Source organism: Trachypithecus francoisi, unplaced genomic scaffold, assembly GCF_009764315.1.
Source record: "Trachypithecus francoisi isolate TF-2019V2 unplaced genomic scaffold, Tfra_2.0 Lachesis_group2, whole genome shotgun sequence".
NCBI lineage: Eukaryota > Metazoa > Chordata > Mammalia > Primates > Cercopithecidae > Trachypithecus > Trachypithecus francoisi.
The window spans coordinates 157,921,843-157,939,052 of NW_022681465.1; the positions used below are offsets into that span (position 1 = coordinate 157,921,843).

Below are 17,210 nucleotides of genomic sequence, written 5' to 3' on the forward strand. Positions count from 1 at the left end.
AAGCTAGCAGAAGGCAAGAAATAACTAAAATCAGAGCAGAACTGAAGGAGACAGAGACACAAAAAGCCCTTCAAAAAAATCAGTGAATCCAGGAGCTGGTTTTTTGAAAAGGTGAACAAAATAGATAAACTGCTAGCAAGATTAATAAAGAAGAAAAGAGAGAAGAATCAAATAGATGCAATAAAAAGTGATAAAGAAGATATCACCACCAATCCCACAGAAATACAAACTACCATCAGAGAATACTACAAACACCTCTACGCAAATAAACTAGAAAATGTAGAAGAAATGGATAAATTCCTGGACACATACACTCACCCAAGACTAAACCAGGAAGAAATTGAATATTTGAATAGACCAATAACAGGTTCTGAAATTGAGGCAATAATTAATAGCCTACCAGCCAAAAAAAGTCCGGGACCAGATGGATTCACAGCCAGATTCTACCAGAGGTAGAAAGAGGAGCTAGTATCACTCCTTCTGAAACTATTCCAATCAATAGAAAAAGAGAGAATCCTCCCTAACTCATTTTATGAGGCCAGCATCATCATGATGTGAAAGTCTGGCAGAGACACAACAAAACAGAATTTTAGGCCAGTATCAATGATGAACATTGATGCAAAAATCCCCAATAAAATACTGGCAAACTGAATCCAGCAGCACGTCAAAAAGCTTATCCACCACAGTCAACTCTGCTTCATCGCTGGGATGCAAGGCTGGTTCAACATATGCAAATCAATAAATGTAATCCATCACATAAACAGAACCAACGACAAAAACCACATGATTATCTCAGTAGATGCAGAAAAGGCCTTTGACAAAATTCAACAGCCTTTCATGCTAAAAACTCAATAAACTAGGTATTGATGGAATGTATCTCAGAATAATAAGAGCTATTTATGACAAACCCACAGCCAATATCATACTGAATAGGCAAAAACTGGAAGCATTCCTTTTGAAAACTGGCGCAAGACAAAGATATACTCTCTCACAACTCCTGTTGAACACAGTATTGGAAGTTCTGGCCAGGGCAATCAGGCAGGAGAAAGAAAGAAAGCGTATTCGATTAGGAAAAGAGGAGTCAAATTGTCTTTATTTGCAAATGACATGATTGTATGTTTAGAAAACCCCATCATCTCAGCCCAGGATCTCCTTAAGCTAATAAGCAACTTCAGCAAAGACTCAGGATACAAAATCAATGTGCAAAAATCACAAGCATTTCTATACACCAAGAACAGACAAACAGAGCCAAATCATGAGTGAACTCCCATTCACAATTACTACAAGCAGAATAAAATACCTAGGAATCCAACTTACAAGGGATGTGAAGGACCTCTTCAAGGAGAACTACAAACCACTGCTCAAGGAAATAAGAGAGGACACGAACAAATGGAAGAACATTCCATGCTTATGGATAGGAAGAATCAATATCGTGAAAATGGCCATACTGGCCAAGGTAATTTATAGATTCAGTGCTATCCCCAAAAAACTACCACTGGCTTTCTTCACAGAATTGGAAAAAAAACTACTTTAAAAGTTCATATGGAACCAAAAAAGAGCCCGCAAAGCCAAGACAATTCTAAGCCAAAAGAACAAAGCTAGAGGCATCACATTACCTGACTTCAAACTATACTACAAGGCTACAGTAATCAAAACAGCATGGTACTGGTACCAAAACAGATATATAGACCAATGGAACAGAACAGAGGCCTCAGAAATAACACCACACATCTACAACCATCTGATCTTTGACAAACCTGATAAAAACAAGCAATGGGGAAAGGATTCCCTATTTAATAAATGGTGCTGGGAAAACTGGCTAGCCATTTGTAGAAAGCTGAAACTGGATCCCTTCCTTTCATCTTACACAAAAATTAACTCAAGATGGATTAAAGACTTAAATGTAAGACCTAAAACCATAAAATCCCCAAAAGAAAATGTAGGCAATATCATTCAGGACATAGGCATGGGCAAAGACTTAATGACTAAAACACCAAAAGCAATAGCAACAAAAGCCAAAATAGACAAATGGGATCTAATTAAACTAAAGAGCTTCTGCACAGCAAAAGAATCTATCATCAGAGTGAAGCAGGCAACCTACAGAATGGGAGAAAATGTTTGCAATCCATCTGTCTGACAAAGGGCTAATACCCAGAATCTACAAAGAACTTAAACAAATTTACAAGAAAAAAACAACCACATCAAAAAGTGGGCAAAGGATATGAATAGACACTTCTCAAAAGAAGACATTTATGCAACCAACAGACATATTTTAAAATGCTCATCACCACTGGTCATCAGAGAAATGCAAATCAAAATCACAATGAGATACCATCTCATGCCAGTTAGAATGGCGATCATTAAAAAGTCAGGAAACAACAGATGCTGGAGAGGATGTGGGGAAATAGGAACGCTTTTACACTGAGAGTGTAAATTAGTTCAACCTTTGTGGAAGACAGTATGGCGATTCCTCAAGGATCGAGAACTAGAAATACCATTTGACCCAGCAATCCCATTACTGGGTATATACCCAAAGGATTATAAATCACGTTAGTATAAAGACACATACACAAATATGTTTATTGCGGCGCTATTCACAATAGCAAAGACTTGGAACCAACCCAAATGTCCATCAATAATAGACTGGATAGGCCGGGCGCGGTGGCTCAAGCCTGTAATCCCAGCACTTTGGGAGGCCGAGACGGGCGGATCACGAGGTCAGGAGATCGAGACCATCCTGGCTAACACGGTGAAACCCCGTCTCTACTAAAATATACAAAAAATTAGCCGGGCGAGATGGCGGGCGCCTGTAGTCCCAGCTACTCGGGAGGCTGAGGTGAGAGAATGGCGTAAACCCGGAGGCGGAGCTTGCAGTGAGCTGAGATCCGGCCACTGCACTCCAGCCTGGGCGACAGAGCGAGACTCCGTCTCAAAAAAAAAAAAAAAAAAAAAAAAAAAAAAATAATAGACTGGATAAAGAAAATGTGGCACATATGCACTATGAAATACTATGCAGCCATAAAAAAAGGATGAGTTCATGTCCTTTGCAGGGACATGAATGAAGCTGGAAACCATCATTCTCAGCAAACTATCACAAGGACAGAAAACCAAATACCGCATGTTCTCATAAGTGGGAGTTGAACAATGATGAATTGCTGGGTGCAGCAAACCAACATGGCACACATATACCTATGTAACAAACCTGCATGTTGTGCTCATGTACCCTAGAACTTAAAGTATAGTAATTAAAAAAATAAATGAAATTTAAAAAAGAAAGAAAGGAGGAAATGACGTTAAAAATGAAGCCTGCAGCAGCAGACAACTCACATCCATTTGTGAGGAAAACATTTCTCTTGTTCGTGCCATAATTGAAGGGGATGATTGCCCTAGTTGAACGATGATTAATAGTAGAAACAATAGCCAACAGTATAGTCATCTCAGTTGGTTCAGCTTACACAATTATGACTGCAAAATTAAAATTGAGCAAACTTTCCACTTGATGGATTGCAAAACCCTTGCACCCAGATCAGTTGCAGACAAGAGCAGAACTTTCAATGGAATGTTTAAACAGGTGGCATCAAGATCCTGAAGCATTTCTTTGAAAAATTGTAACAGATGGTGAAACCTGGCTTTACTAATGTCATCCTGAAGACAAAGCACTGGCTACCAAGAGGTGGAAGTGGGTTGGTCAAAGCAAGAGACCCGTCAAGACCAAAGGTCATGGCAACAGTTTTCTTTGGGATGCTGAAGGCATTTTGCTTGTTGACTTTCTGGATGGCCAGAGAATGATAATATCTGCTTCTTGTGAGAACGTTTCAAGAAAGTTAGCCAAAGCTTTTTTTTTTTTTTTTCTTTCAGTCAGAGTCTGACTCTGTCACCAAAACTGGAGTGCAGTTGTGGGAACTTGGCTCACTGCAACCTTTGTTTCCTGGGCTCAAGCGATCCTCCCACCTCAGCCTCCTGAGTAGCTGGGACTACAGGTATGTGCCACCATGCCCAGCTACATTTTGTATTTTTTGTAGAGATGGGGTTTCACAATGTTGTCCAGGTTGGTCTTGAACTCCTGAGCTCGCGCACTCTGCCTGCCTTGATCTACCAAAGTGCTGGGATTACAGGCATAAGCCACTGCACCTGGCCAAAAGTTAGCCAAAGCTTTAGCAAAATAAATGTCTGGGAAAGCTTCACCAGAAGTGCCTTCTCCACTGTGACCGTGCTCCAGCTCATTCCTCTCATCAAACAAGGGCAATTTTATAAACATTTTGGTGGGAAATTATTAGGCATCTACCTTTTTTTTTTTTTTTTTTGAGACGAGTCTCGCTCTGTCGCCCAAGCTGGAGTGCAGTGGCCGGATCTCAGCTCACTGCAACCTCCGCCTCCTGGGTTCACGCCATTCTCCTGCCTCAGCCTCCCGAGTAGCTGGGACTACAGGCGCCCGCCACCTCGCCCGGCTAGTTTTTTGTACTTTTTAGTAGAGACGGGGTTTCACCATGTTAGCCAGGATGGTCTCGATCTCCTGACCTTATGATCCGCCCGCATCGGCCTCCCAAAGTGCTGGGATTACAGGCTTGAGCCACCGCGCCCGGCCGGCATCTACCTTAAAGTCCTGATTTAGTTCCTCTTGATTCTTTTTTTTTTCTTCCTAATCTTAAAAAATCTATAAAGGGCACCCATTTTTCTTCAGTTAATAATGTAAAAAGGACTACGTTGATGAAGTTAAATTCCCAAGACACTCAGTTCTTTAGGGACGTACTAAATGGCTGGTATCACTGCTTACAAAAGTATCTTGAACCTTATGGATCTTACACTGAGAACAAAGTTTATATTTTTATTTTTTCTTAGGGTATCATTATTATTATTATTAATTTATTTTTATGAGACAGGGTCTCACTCTGTTGCCCAGACTGGAGTGCAGTGGTGCGATCTCACTTCACTGCAACCTCTACCTCCCAGGCTCAAGCAATTCTCCTGTCTTAGCCTCCCAAATAGCTGGGATTACAGGCACATGCTATCATGCCTGGCTAATGAGAATGAAGCTTATATTTTAATTTTTATCTTTTAATTCCATTATCATGAACTTTTTGAAGTCCCCTCATATAATTGCTTTTTAAAATTAACAAAAGAAAAGAGAAGATTATGCATTTATATTGCCTTTTATAATTACATAATTACCTTTACCAGTGCTCTTTGTTTTTTCATGTGAATTTTTTATTTTTTTGAGACAGGATCTCACTCTGTCACCCAGGCTGGAGTGCAGTGGAGTGATTGTGACTCACTGCAGCCTCAACTTTCTGGGCTCAATCAATCCTCCTGCTTCAGCCTCCCAAATAGTTGGGACTATTGGCATGTGCCACCACACCCAGCTAATTAATTTTTTTGTAGAGACAAAGTCTCACTATATTGCCTAGGCTGGTCTCTAACTCCTGGCCTCAAGCAGTCTTCCCACCTCAGCCCTCAACTGTGCTAGGATTACAGGTATGAGAAACTGTACCTGGCCTTCCTGTAGATTTGAATTACTGTCTGGGGTCACTTGCTTTCAGTCTTAAGAACTTCTTTCAGTACTTCTTGTGAAGTGGATTGGTTAGCAACAGATTCTCTCAGTTTTTGTTCATTTTGGAAAGTCTTACTTTCACCTTCAGTTTTGAAAGATATCTTTGCTAGATATAGGCGTTTTTGTTGAGAGGTCTTTTTTGAGCACTTTGAATTGTACCACTATCTGCTGGTCTCCATTGTTTCTATTGATAAGTCTGTTGTTAATCTTACCAAAGTTCTCTTGTAAGTGATGATTTGTTTTTCTTATGCTGCTTTCAAGATTTTTGTCTTGTATGATGTGTTTGTTTGTGGATCTCTGTGCTTTTTGTTCTTGGAGTTTGTTGAGCTTCCTGTATTTGTGGATTATTGTTCTGCAATAATTGTGGGCAGTTTTCCTCCTTTTTTTTTTTTTTTTTTTTTTTTTTTTGAGATGGAGTCTCGCTCTGTCGCCCAGGCTGGAGTGCAGTGGCACGATCTCAGCTCACTCCAAGCTCCACCTCCCGGGTTCATGCCATTCTCCTGCCTCAGCCTCCCGAGTAGCTGGGACTATAGGCACCTGCCACTACACCCGGCTAATCTTTTTGTATTTTTAGTAGAGACGGGGTTTCATCGTGTTAGCCAGGATGGTCTCGATCTCCTGACCTCGTGATCCACGATCTTGGCCTCCCAAAGTGCTGGGATTACAGGCGTGAGCCACTGCACCTGGCCTCCTCCATTATTTTATAAATATTTTTCTATTCTCTCCACTGATTTTTATATTCCCAGTATACATATTTTGGTGTTTCACATTTCTCTGAGGCTCTGTGATTTTTTTCATTCCTTTTACTTTCTATCCTTCAGCTTGCATAATTTCTATTGGTCTTGTCTTCAAGTTCATGAATTATTTTTTCTGCCTTTTTGAATCTACTGTTGATTTCCTCTAGTGAACTTTAAAATTTCAGTTATTGTACTTTTCAACTCCAGAGTTTCCACTTGGTTCTTCTTTATACATATATGTAATTTATATCTCTTGATTGATATTCTCTATTAATATTTGATGTGACACTGTCATTATACCTTTCTTCTTTAATCATGCTTTCCTTTAGTTCTGTGAACATATTCATGATTGTTATTTTGAAATATTTTTCTGCCAAATCCAACGTGCAGTTACTCTTATAGGCAGTTTGGGTTGCCTGCTTTTTTTCTGGTGTATGGGTCATATCTCATAGATTCCTTTGCATGCTGTGTAATTTTGGTTGGAACTTGAACATTTTAGATAACATATTGTGGGAACTCTGGGTATGGGACCCCTCCTTCTGGGACTTGTTATTTGCTTGTTTGTATCATGGAGACTGGCTGAATTATTTTCATGGGGCCAATAGTCCCAACCCCCCACCCACACACACAGTATTAAACCTTTGTAGTTGCTCCTCAGGGAGGCATGGTTTTGGGTAGGCCCACAGTCACTCTGAGATGACAGTGGTATTGGTACGGTTATCTTCCTTTCTTTCCCTGGCTACTCCTAGCTGTTAAACTCCACTCACTGATAGCTTATTGCTCTATTATTTTCAACACTGCCCTGGGACTTAAATAGCTCTACAAATTGTTCCAATCAAGTTGTGGCTCCTTTGAAGGAGTAGTTTCTGTGCTCCATATTTAATATTTGTCCTGACCCCAGGAAAGCATCTGTGTTATTCCATGGTTCTTTCCCACAAGCTAGCTGACTTATACTCTAGACTGGAGCTTCGTTAAATTGATGAATCTCCACGCATTTGTCTTTTACCACATTCTGTACTATTTTTGAGAACACCTTTCAGTTGGAACTTCTCTACACTCTGTTGCAAATGATGTCAGTTCCTTTGAAAGAGATTAGGAACCATCTAATTTATGCTTTGCTTCTTCTCCCAGGCAAAATCTCTGAGCCCAGTTTCTGGATCTGGGTTGAATTCATCGTCATTTTCTCTCTAAGTTATATTGCTGCTCTTAAGAGCTGGCTACTTAGTGAGATATGGATAGAGCAGCAACCTGAGGTCCCTTCAGCTTGCTTTTCCTGGCATGAAACTTCTGCCTTATGAGTGGAGCAAGTGCAGTTTGGGCCCCAGTATTCTCTGCACTGCATTCAAGGTAGAACCACTGTTCCATGAACAGGGGCTGGCTGGGGGAGTATCTCCCTCCTCTTGACACTAATCACCCAGAACTTAGCCTCAGCAACAGGCAGCTGGGAGAATGATGAGAAATGGCGAAGTTCCACTTCTCCTGGGAAGAAAGCTCTTCAATTGGGAGCTGAAGGAAGAGGGAGCCCTAGAGTGGAGTCTTTGCCTCATCAGGCAGAGAGTGGGGAAGGAAAAAGTTGTCTTGGTTCAAGTACAGAGACTCATCTTTCTTATACTGAAGTGCATAGTTTTTAGGGGATAAGTAAATCTTCATTTTATGCTTAGCCTCAGGACTACAAGGACTATGTATATATATATACATATGCTTTAAGTATTTGTGTTTAAAAAGTTAATTCTGAGGCAGGAGAATCGCTTGGACCCAGGAGGCAGAGGTTGCAGTGAGCTGAGGCTGCGCCATTGCACTCTAGCCTGGGCAACAAGAATGAAACTCCATCTTAAAAAAAAAAAAATACTAGTTTCAATGATAAACTAGTAAGAGAGTAGGTCAGCTGATCTCTTCACTCTGTCATGCTAGAAGTTCATACCCTTGTTTGTTTGGTTTTTTAATCCTCCCTTACCCCTGCATGTTAAACCTAAGCTTTTTTGGATCTACTTTTCTTGATCAAGGCTTGAGTCTAATATCTTTACTTTCCTTAGTAGGTTAATTTTGTTTTCATTTTTTCTACTGGACAGCTCTTTTTCTGCAAAATGTTGTAGTTGAAGTGAAGGGGAGAGGTTTTCTCTATAGCTAACTAGGACTTGCTCATATTTCAGAAAATCCCTTTAAGATTACTGCTGCAATGATAATTAACTAGACATGGTCTGTCTTCTATTGCTCTTTGAAAGGCCTGCCTAGATAATGCTTTAAATTTCTGCAGATAATGGCTTACCTTGAAATTTCAGGTTAAGCTGGGGAAAAGCGAACTGCTTTGTGTAGGAATGTTTTTAGTGTCTCTTTTGGTAGTGGAGGAGGTGCGTAGAAATTGCATTCTGTGGAGAGAGTACTTAAAAATAATTAACTTTGGCTGTGCACGGTGGCTCACGCCTGTAATCCCAGCACTTTGGGAGGCCGAGGTGGGCGGATCACGAGGTCAGGAGATCGAGACCATCTTGGCTAACACGGTGAAACCCCGTCTCTACTAAAAATACAAAAAAATAGCTGGGCGTGGTAGTGGGTGCCTGTAGTCCCAGCTACTTGAGAGGCTGAGGCAGGAGAATGGCAGTAAGCCGAGATCACATCACTGCACTCCAGCCTGGGCGACAGAGCGAGACTCCATCTCAAAAAAAATAAATAAATAAAAAATAGTAATAATAATAAGTAACTTAAAGCTTGAGAGTTAAGACTTGTTTTTTTAAAAATGTGAAAGCTCATACTTTTATTAGTCATCAGAAAGATGCAAACTTATATCACAAGGTGGTACCAGTGTGGTTAAATTGAAAAAAAGACAGTAAATACCAATGTAAGTGGAGCATTTAGAACTCACATACACTGGTGGGGAAATGTAAACTCGTACAATCACTCTGGAAAACTGTTATTAAATAACAATTAAAGCTGAACATACACATATGTGTATTCACCAAAAGATCCAAAACTTGGTCTTAATTTTATTTATTCTCATTACAATTTATTAATATTCATTAAATTCTTAAAACTTGTGAAATAAGCAAGTTTATAAGTTACTATTATATCATCCATGGTTATAATGTAGATCTGAAAAACTGTATGTATTATAATTAATTCCTTTATTTCTTAGATCATTATCTAGCAGTATACACACATACATACACATACTTCTCCATCTCCTTCCTTTTGAACAGAAATAGGAGCATGCTATATACATAGTATAGAATCTTGGTTTCCCTCCCCACTCTTCTTTATTTACTTATGAGATAGTGTCTCACTCTATCTCACAGGGTGGAGTACAGTGGCATACTCATGGCTCATTGCAGCCTTGATTTCCCAGGCTCAAGTGATCCTCCTGCGTCAGCCTCCCAAGTAGCTGGAACCACAGACGTGAGCCACCAAGTCCTGCCACTTTTTATTTGTTTATATTCAGAGGCTTTAATTTTTAGACCAGTTTTAGGTTCCAGAAGAATTGAACAGGAAGGGTAGTTTCCTTATGTCCCCTCCACCCTACTCCACACATTTCTCTATTACTAACATCTTGTATTAGTGTGGTACATTTGTTACAGTTATGTACCAATATTGATACATTATTAACTAAATTCTATAGTTTACATTAGAGTTTACTCTGTGTTGTATTTCCTGGGTTTTGATAAATGTATAATGTCATGTATCCATCATTATAGTATCATACAGAATAATTTTATGGTCCTAAAAATCTTCTGTGCTTCATTTTTATTCTTCCCTCCATCTCCCAAAACTCCTGGCAGCCATTGATCTTTTTACTGTTACTGTACTTTAGGCTTTTCCAGAATATCATATAGTTGGAATCACGTAGTATGTAGCTTTTTCAGACTGGCTTCTTTGACCTAATAATATATATTTAAGGTTCCTCCTTTTATTTTGGTGTCTTGACAGCTCACTTCTCTTTTATTGCTAAATAATAGTCCATAGGCCAGGTGTGGTGGCTCATGCTTGTAATCCCAGCACTTTGGGAGGCTGAGGCAGGCAGATCACGAAGTCAGGAGATCGAGACCATCCTGGCTAACACGGTGAAACCCCATCTCTACTAAAAAATACAAAAAATTTAGCCGGGCATGGTGCGGGCGCCTGTAGTCCCAGCTACTCGGGAGGCTGAGGCAGGAGAATGGCATGAACGCGGGAGGCGGAGCTTGCAGCGAGCCGAGATCACGGCACTGCACTCCAGCCTGGGTGGGTGACAGAGCGAGACTCCGTCTCAAAAATAATAATAATAATAATAATAATAATATTCCATTATATGTATGTACCACAGTTTGTTTATCCACTCACCTATTGAAGGACATCTTTATTGCTTCCATGTGTTGGCAATTGTGAAGCAAGGTGTTATAAGCATTCATGTCCAGGTTTTTGTGTGGAGAGAAGTGTTCTACTCATTTGGGTAAATCCCAAGGAAAGCAATTGCTGGGTCATATGGTAAGACTATGTTTAGCTTTGTAAGAAGCTGTCAAATTGTCCTCCATAGTGACTGTATAATTTTGTGTTTCTACTAGCAGTGAATGAGAGTACCTGTTGTTTGCCATCCTCACCTGCATTTGATGTTGTCAGTATTTTGGATTTTAGGCATTCTAATAGGTGTGTAGTGGTATCTCATTATTGTTTTAATTTGCAATTATCTGATGACATATGATATTGGGCATCTGTTAATATGCCTATTTGCCATCTGTGTATCTTCTTTGGTGAATTGTGTATTTGTTTATTTTGCCCATTTTTTAATTGGGTTATTTTCTTGTTGTTGAATTTTAAGAGTTTTATGTATTTTGGATACAAGTTCATTATTATTTTGCAAATATTTTCTCCCAGTTTGTGGCTTGCTTTTCATTTGCTTAATGGTATTTCTCATGGAGCAGAAATTTTTAGTTTTAATGAAGTTCTACCTATCAATTTTTTCTTTTGTGAATTATACTTTTGGTGGTGTATCTAAAAACTCATTACCTAAGGCCATGTAGATTTTTTCCTATGTGATCGTCTAGAGGTTTTACAGTTTTTCATTTTATATTTAGGTCTATCATCCATCTTGAGGTAATTTTTGTGAAAGGGGTAAGATCTGTGTCTAGATTTAGTTTTTTGTATGTTCCAGCACTATTTGTTGAAAAGACTATCTTTTTTTTTTTTTAATTTAATTGCCTCTGTTCCTTTGTCAAAAATCAGTTGATCATATTTGTGCAAGTCTATTTCTAGGTTCTTTATTCTGTTCCCTTGATCTGTTTATCTATTCTTTCACCAATACCATACTATCTTGCTTATTGTTTAAAACATCTTGAAGTCAAGTAGTTTCAACCTTTGTTCTTTTTCAAATTGTGTTGGCTATTCTGGGTCTATTGCCTCTCCATATAAACTTTGCAATCAATTGTCAATATCTACAAAACTATTTCCTAGGATTTTTTTAAATTCACAGATTAAATTGTATGTATTTATTGTGTACAGCATGATGCTTTGAGGTATAAATACATTGTAAAATGACTAAATTTGGCTAATTTACATATGTGTGTTACCTCACATAATTATCAATTTTTAATTTACTGGAATTTTGACAGGAATTGTATTGACTCATTACATAAAGCTTGGAAGAACTGACATCTTGACAATACTGAGTCTTCCTATCGATGAACAAGGAGTATTTCTCCATTTATTTAGATCTTTGATTTCTTTTATGAATTTCCTTTTTTATTTGACAATTTATCTTGGAGATCATTCCATTTCAGCACATATAGATAGATCTACCTCATCAATTTCTTTTTTTTTTTTTTTTTGAGACAGAGTTTTTGCTCTTGTTGCCCAGGCTAGAGTGCAATGGCGCGATCTCGGCTCACCACAACCTCCGCCTCCCAGGTTCAAGCGATTTTCCTGCCTCAGCCTCCCGAGTAGCTGGTATTACAGACACGTGCCACCACGCCTGGCTAATTTTGTATTTTTAGTAGAGATGGGGTTTCTCCATGTTGGTCAGGCTTGTCTCGAACTCCTGACCTTGTGATCTGCCTGCCTCGGCCTCCCAAAGTGCTGGGATTACAGGCGTGAGCCACCGTGCCTGGCCAGACCTCATCATTTTTAACAGATGAATAATATTTTATTGTGGGGTGGTACAAAAATTTTCTTAGCCATTCACTTATAGGTGGATATTTAGGTTGTTTGCAATCTTTTTCTTCCACGAACAATGCTGCAGTGAAATTCTCATGTAATTTATATTTGTGTACACATGTGAGTATATCTTAGGATAAATTCCTAGGAATAAAATTGTACAATCAAAAGCATATACAATTTCAATTTTGGTGGCTTTTGCCAATTTTTCCTCCAAAGAAGTCATATAAGTTTGCACTCCCAGAATAGTACTTGGGACTATTTCTTTCTGATAGCCTCACCAATATAGCAGTTACCAATTCTTATAAAGTTGGTATATGATCTACAATAAAAACTTACAAATGGGCTGGGAGCGGTGGCTCATGCCTGTAGTCCCAGCACTTTGGGAGGCTGAGGCGGGTGGATCACGAAGTCAGGAGTTCAAGACCAGCCTGGCCAACATGGTGAAACCCCATCTCTACTAAAAATACAAAAATTAGCCGGGCATGGTGGCATGTGCCTGTAGTCCTAGCTACTCGGGAGGTTGAGGCAGGAGAATTGCTTGAACCTGGGAGGCAGAGTTTGCAGTGAGCTGAGATTACGGCGCTGCACTCCAGCCTGGGTGACAGAGCAAGACTGTCTCGAAAAAAAACAAAACAAAACTTACAAATGATACCACTTGTTTCTTTGGCTGTCTTTAAACATATTTTTAAGAATATATTTATATATTTCTACATGAAAAAGTGATTTTTTTTTCCCTGATCTGTTTCAGACCTGTGGATATCTGGGCTTTGGGCTGTATGATCATTGAGATGGCCACTGGAAATCCCTATCTTCCTAGTAGCTCTGATGTGGATTTACTCCATAAAATTGTTTTGAAAGTGGGTAGGTATTACTGAAATAGCATGAGTTATATGTCTAAAATAAATATTGCCAGATCAATTCTGCTTGATTTTCAAATTTAGCTGTTCTGTATAAGAACAAGGAAGCATATTGCTTTGATAGATGGCAGCAGATGGGTTCCTTGGGCTGATAAAGAAGGCAGAAAATTCTCTGTTTTTGCAAATAATATTTTCTTTGCTAGGATGTAAATAACTAAGCCATATGTTGATTGTTGATGCTAAGAAGAATAGTACAGGCCGGGCGCGGTGGCTCAAGCCTGTAATCCCAGCACTTTGGGAGGCCGAGACGGGCGGATCACAAGGTCAGGAGATCGAGACCACCCTGGCTAATACGGTGAAACCCCGTCTTTACTAAAGAATACAAAAAACTAGCCGGGCTGTAGTCCCAGCTACTTGGGAGGCGGAGGCAGGAGAATGGCGTAAACCCGGGAGGCGGAGCTTGCAGTGAGCTGAGATCCGGCCACCGCACTCCAGCTTGGGCAACAGAGCCAGACTCCGTCTCAAAAAAAAAAAAAAAAAAAAAAGAATAGTACAATAGGAAGGTACTTTAATTTGTCTAAAAGTTGTTTTTAAATTAGGCTTTTTCAAATATTTGTACCTCTATATAAGGACTTCAAATAGTAGAGTTGAGTCAGATGCTTTTTTAAAGCACTTGGAAATAGAAAATTAATTATTTACTCAGAAACCACCCTTCTTTTTAAAGAAAACGATAATAGACAGCCAGATAGCTAAATAACTTATTCAAGAACATATTTGATGAAGGCTGGGCATGGTGGCTCATGCCTGTAATCCCAGCACTTTGGGACGGCCAAGGCAGGCGGAGCACCTGAGATCAGGAGTTGGAGACCAACCTGACCAACATAGTGAAACCCGATCTCTACTAAAAATACAAAAAAAAAAAAAAAAATTAGCCAGGTGTAGTGGCAAGTGCCTGTAATCCCAGTTACTCAGGAGGCTGAGGCATGAGAATCGCTTGAACCCAGGAGGCAGAGGTTGTAGTGACAGAATGAGACTTTGTCTCAGAAAAAAAAAAAAAGAATATATTTGATGAGAGTTTAATTATTTGATGATCTGCTTTGGCCACCAAAACATTATGATGGTTAGCCTTGAATGTGCTATTTCAAGATTTGTGGGTTTTTTTATTTTAAATTTTAATTTTTTTGAGACAGGGTCTCACTTTGTCACCTGGGCTGGAGTGCAGTGGTGCAATCATGGCTCACTGTAGCCTCGACTTCCTGGGCTCAGGTGATTCTCCCACCTCAGCCTCCCGAGTAGCTGGGGCTACAGACACGTGCCATCATGCCCGGCTGATTTTTGCATTTTTAGTGCAGCCAGGGTTTTGCCATGTTGCCCGCCTTGACCTCCCAAAATGCTGGGATTACAGACGTGAGCCACCGTGCCTGGCTAAGATTTATTTTTTATTATTCCTGACTGAGGAGCTTGAGGAGCTCTTTGTGTGGTGGGGAAGGTATGCATAAATTTGTAATTACAGGATTATGAGGAAGATACTATGAACAATTCTAAAAACAGTGAAATCTGGATAATTATTGATTTAAGATATAGTTTAGAGCCTTAAGACACCTCACTTTTTTGTGTCTTTTAAGAAGTTCTGGTTAAGAGATTAATATCAGAAGGAACCGTAGATGATGGAGTTTAATCCTATCATTTCACAGATGAGAAAATCAAGCACAAAAAGGAAGAGATTTACCCAAGGTCACAGAACTAGTTATAGCAAAACTGCTAGAACTTAGTTCCCTCCACTCATATTTATAGTTCTTTCCATTCTGCTACTACTCTCTAGCCTTGCTTCTTTTTTTGCAATATTTTGATTTCTACATACCTTTAATATTTTAGCTACTTTGAGTAAGGTTTCAATGTATTTTGCTGATGAACACTTAATAGTAAAATCATTTGGATACCCACATGGAAATGCATAAAAGTTGGAAAGTGCATTTTCTGACAGCATTACATATTATGTCTTATAGTTTGGGAAAAGCAAGTAAACCTGGTGGTTTTATATCTTATGTTGCCTGTGGGCTATCAGCAGATAACTGAGGAAACCTCAATTTTTTATGACATATTCAGATAGTTTTTATTCAACTTCAAAAAATTAAAAGACATAATTGATATTCTTCCTTGTATCAGTTTTTAGTATCTAATGTAGATCACATAGCAATTTGATTATTTTGATTATAGACTAATTTCTCTGTTTTTAAAATATACATTTTTTTTCTCTTTTCAGGCAATTTGTCACCTCACTTGCAGAATATCTTTTCCAAGAGCCCCGTTTTTGCTGGGGTAGTTCTTCCTCAAGTTCAACACCCCAAAAACGCAAGAAAAAAATATCCAAAGCTTAATGGATTGTTGGCAGATATAGTTCATGTATGTCTTTTTTTCCCCCCCCGAGACAGAGTCTTGCTCTGTCACCCAGGCTGGAGTGCATTGGAGCAATGTCAGCTCACTGCAACCTCCACCTCCCATGTTCAAAAGATTCTCCTGCCTCAGCCTCCCAAGTCGTTGGGATTATAGGCGCCTGCCACCGTGCCCGGCTAACTTTTGTATTTTCAGTAGAGGTGGGGTTTCACCATGTTGGCCATGGTTGGCCAGGCTGATCTGGAACTCCTGAGCTTAGGTGATCTGCCCACCTCAGCCTCCCAAAATGCTGGGATTACAGGCGTGAGTCACCGTGCCCAGCCAGTTCATGTATGTTGAGAAATTAAGAATTTATATCTGAGAAATTTGCATAAATTATAATAGTTTTAAATTATCACTTTAATGAAATTCCAAAAGGATTCCTAAAGTAATGTAATCTGTAGAAAGTTATGTCTTTAGTACAGAGAAATTAAAATTCATAGACTGTCAGAGCTGAACGCCCCCTAAGATAATTATGTTCATTATATTTAATTTATCTCTATTTTAATGATAATTAGGTATAAACTGGAGAAATGGGCCAGGCACGGTGGCTCACGCCTGTAATCCCAGCACTTTGGGAGGCCGAGGCCAGCAGATCACGAGGTCAGGAGATCGAGACCATACTGGCTAACATGGTGAAACCCCATCTCTACTAAAAATACAAAATAATTAGCCAGGCATGGTAGCATACACCTGTAGTCCCAGCTACCCGGGAGGCTGAGGCAGGAGAATCACTTGAACCTTGGAGGCCAAGGTTGCAGTGAGCCAAGATCAGACCACTGCACTCCAGCCTGGATGACAGAGACAGACTCTGTCTCAAAAAAAAAAAAAAACTGGAGAAATTCTAAGGACTTACTATGTTTATCACTACCTTTTAACATTTAGTTTAGCCCCGTTAGGGACATATTTTTTGTACTAAAATATCTACAGGACCTCAGCAGCTATAGTTTTAATGTCTGAAGATACACCAAGGCCAAAATCTGTCTTGAACTGGAGAAAATGAAAACATTATATAACTCCTTTTTATTATTTTAAGATTTAATTTTTTATTTATTATTTTTATTTTTGTTTTTGTTTTTTTTGAGACGGAGTTTTGCTCTTGTTGCCCAGGCTGGAGTGCAATGCTGCGATCTCAGCTCACCACACCCTCTGCCTCCCGGGTGTGGCATGAGGCATGCCTTGGCAACATAGTAAGACCCTATCTCTAATCAAAAGCATAGGGTGTCATGGTACCCACTTGTAGTCCTAGCTATTTGGGAGGCTGAGGCAGGAGGATCCTTTGAACCCAGGAATTTGAGACTGCAGTAATTTATGCTTGCGCCACCGCACTCTAACCTGGGTGACAGAGCAAGACCCTATATAAAAAAAGAAAAAAGAATCCTTAACCTGTGTGTCAACTAAAATATTTATCTTATTGATTTGTGAAAAAAGCACATTAATCTTTTGTCATAAGTTTTGCAATACGCTTTTTTTTTTTTTTTTAAACAACTAGAATCATCCAATGATTTGGAATGC

At 39.4% G+C, this 17,210-nt stretch overlaps 1 protein-coding gene across 4 annotated transcripts in view; it reads left to right on the plus strand.

Annotated features, from left to right (window-relative positions):
* Positions 1 to 17,210, plus strand: part of CDKL3 (cyclin dependent kinase like 3) — a 71,364-nt gene that overhangs the window by 34,049 nt on the left and 20,105 nt on the right. For all 4 annotated transcript variants that reach the window (XR_004430063.1, XM_033181202.1, XM_033181200.1 and 1 more), the window contains exons 5-6: positions 13,154 to 13,266; positions 15,526 to 15,665. Coding sequence is in view for 3 of the 4 variants with exons in the window: in XM_033181202.1 (XP_033037093.1) it covers positions 13,154 to 13,266; positions 15,526 to 15,665 (253 nt within the window). In the remaining variant the exon portion in view is untranslated. The remainder of the gene's footprint in view (positions 1 to 13,153; positions 13,267 to 15,525; positions 15,666 to 17,210) is intronic.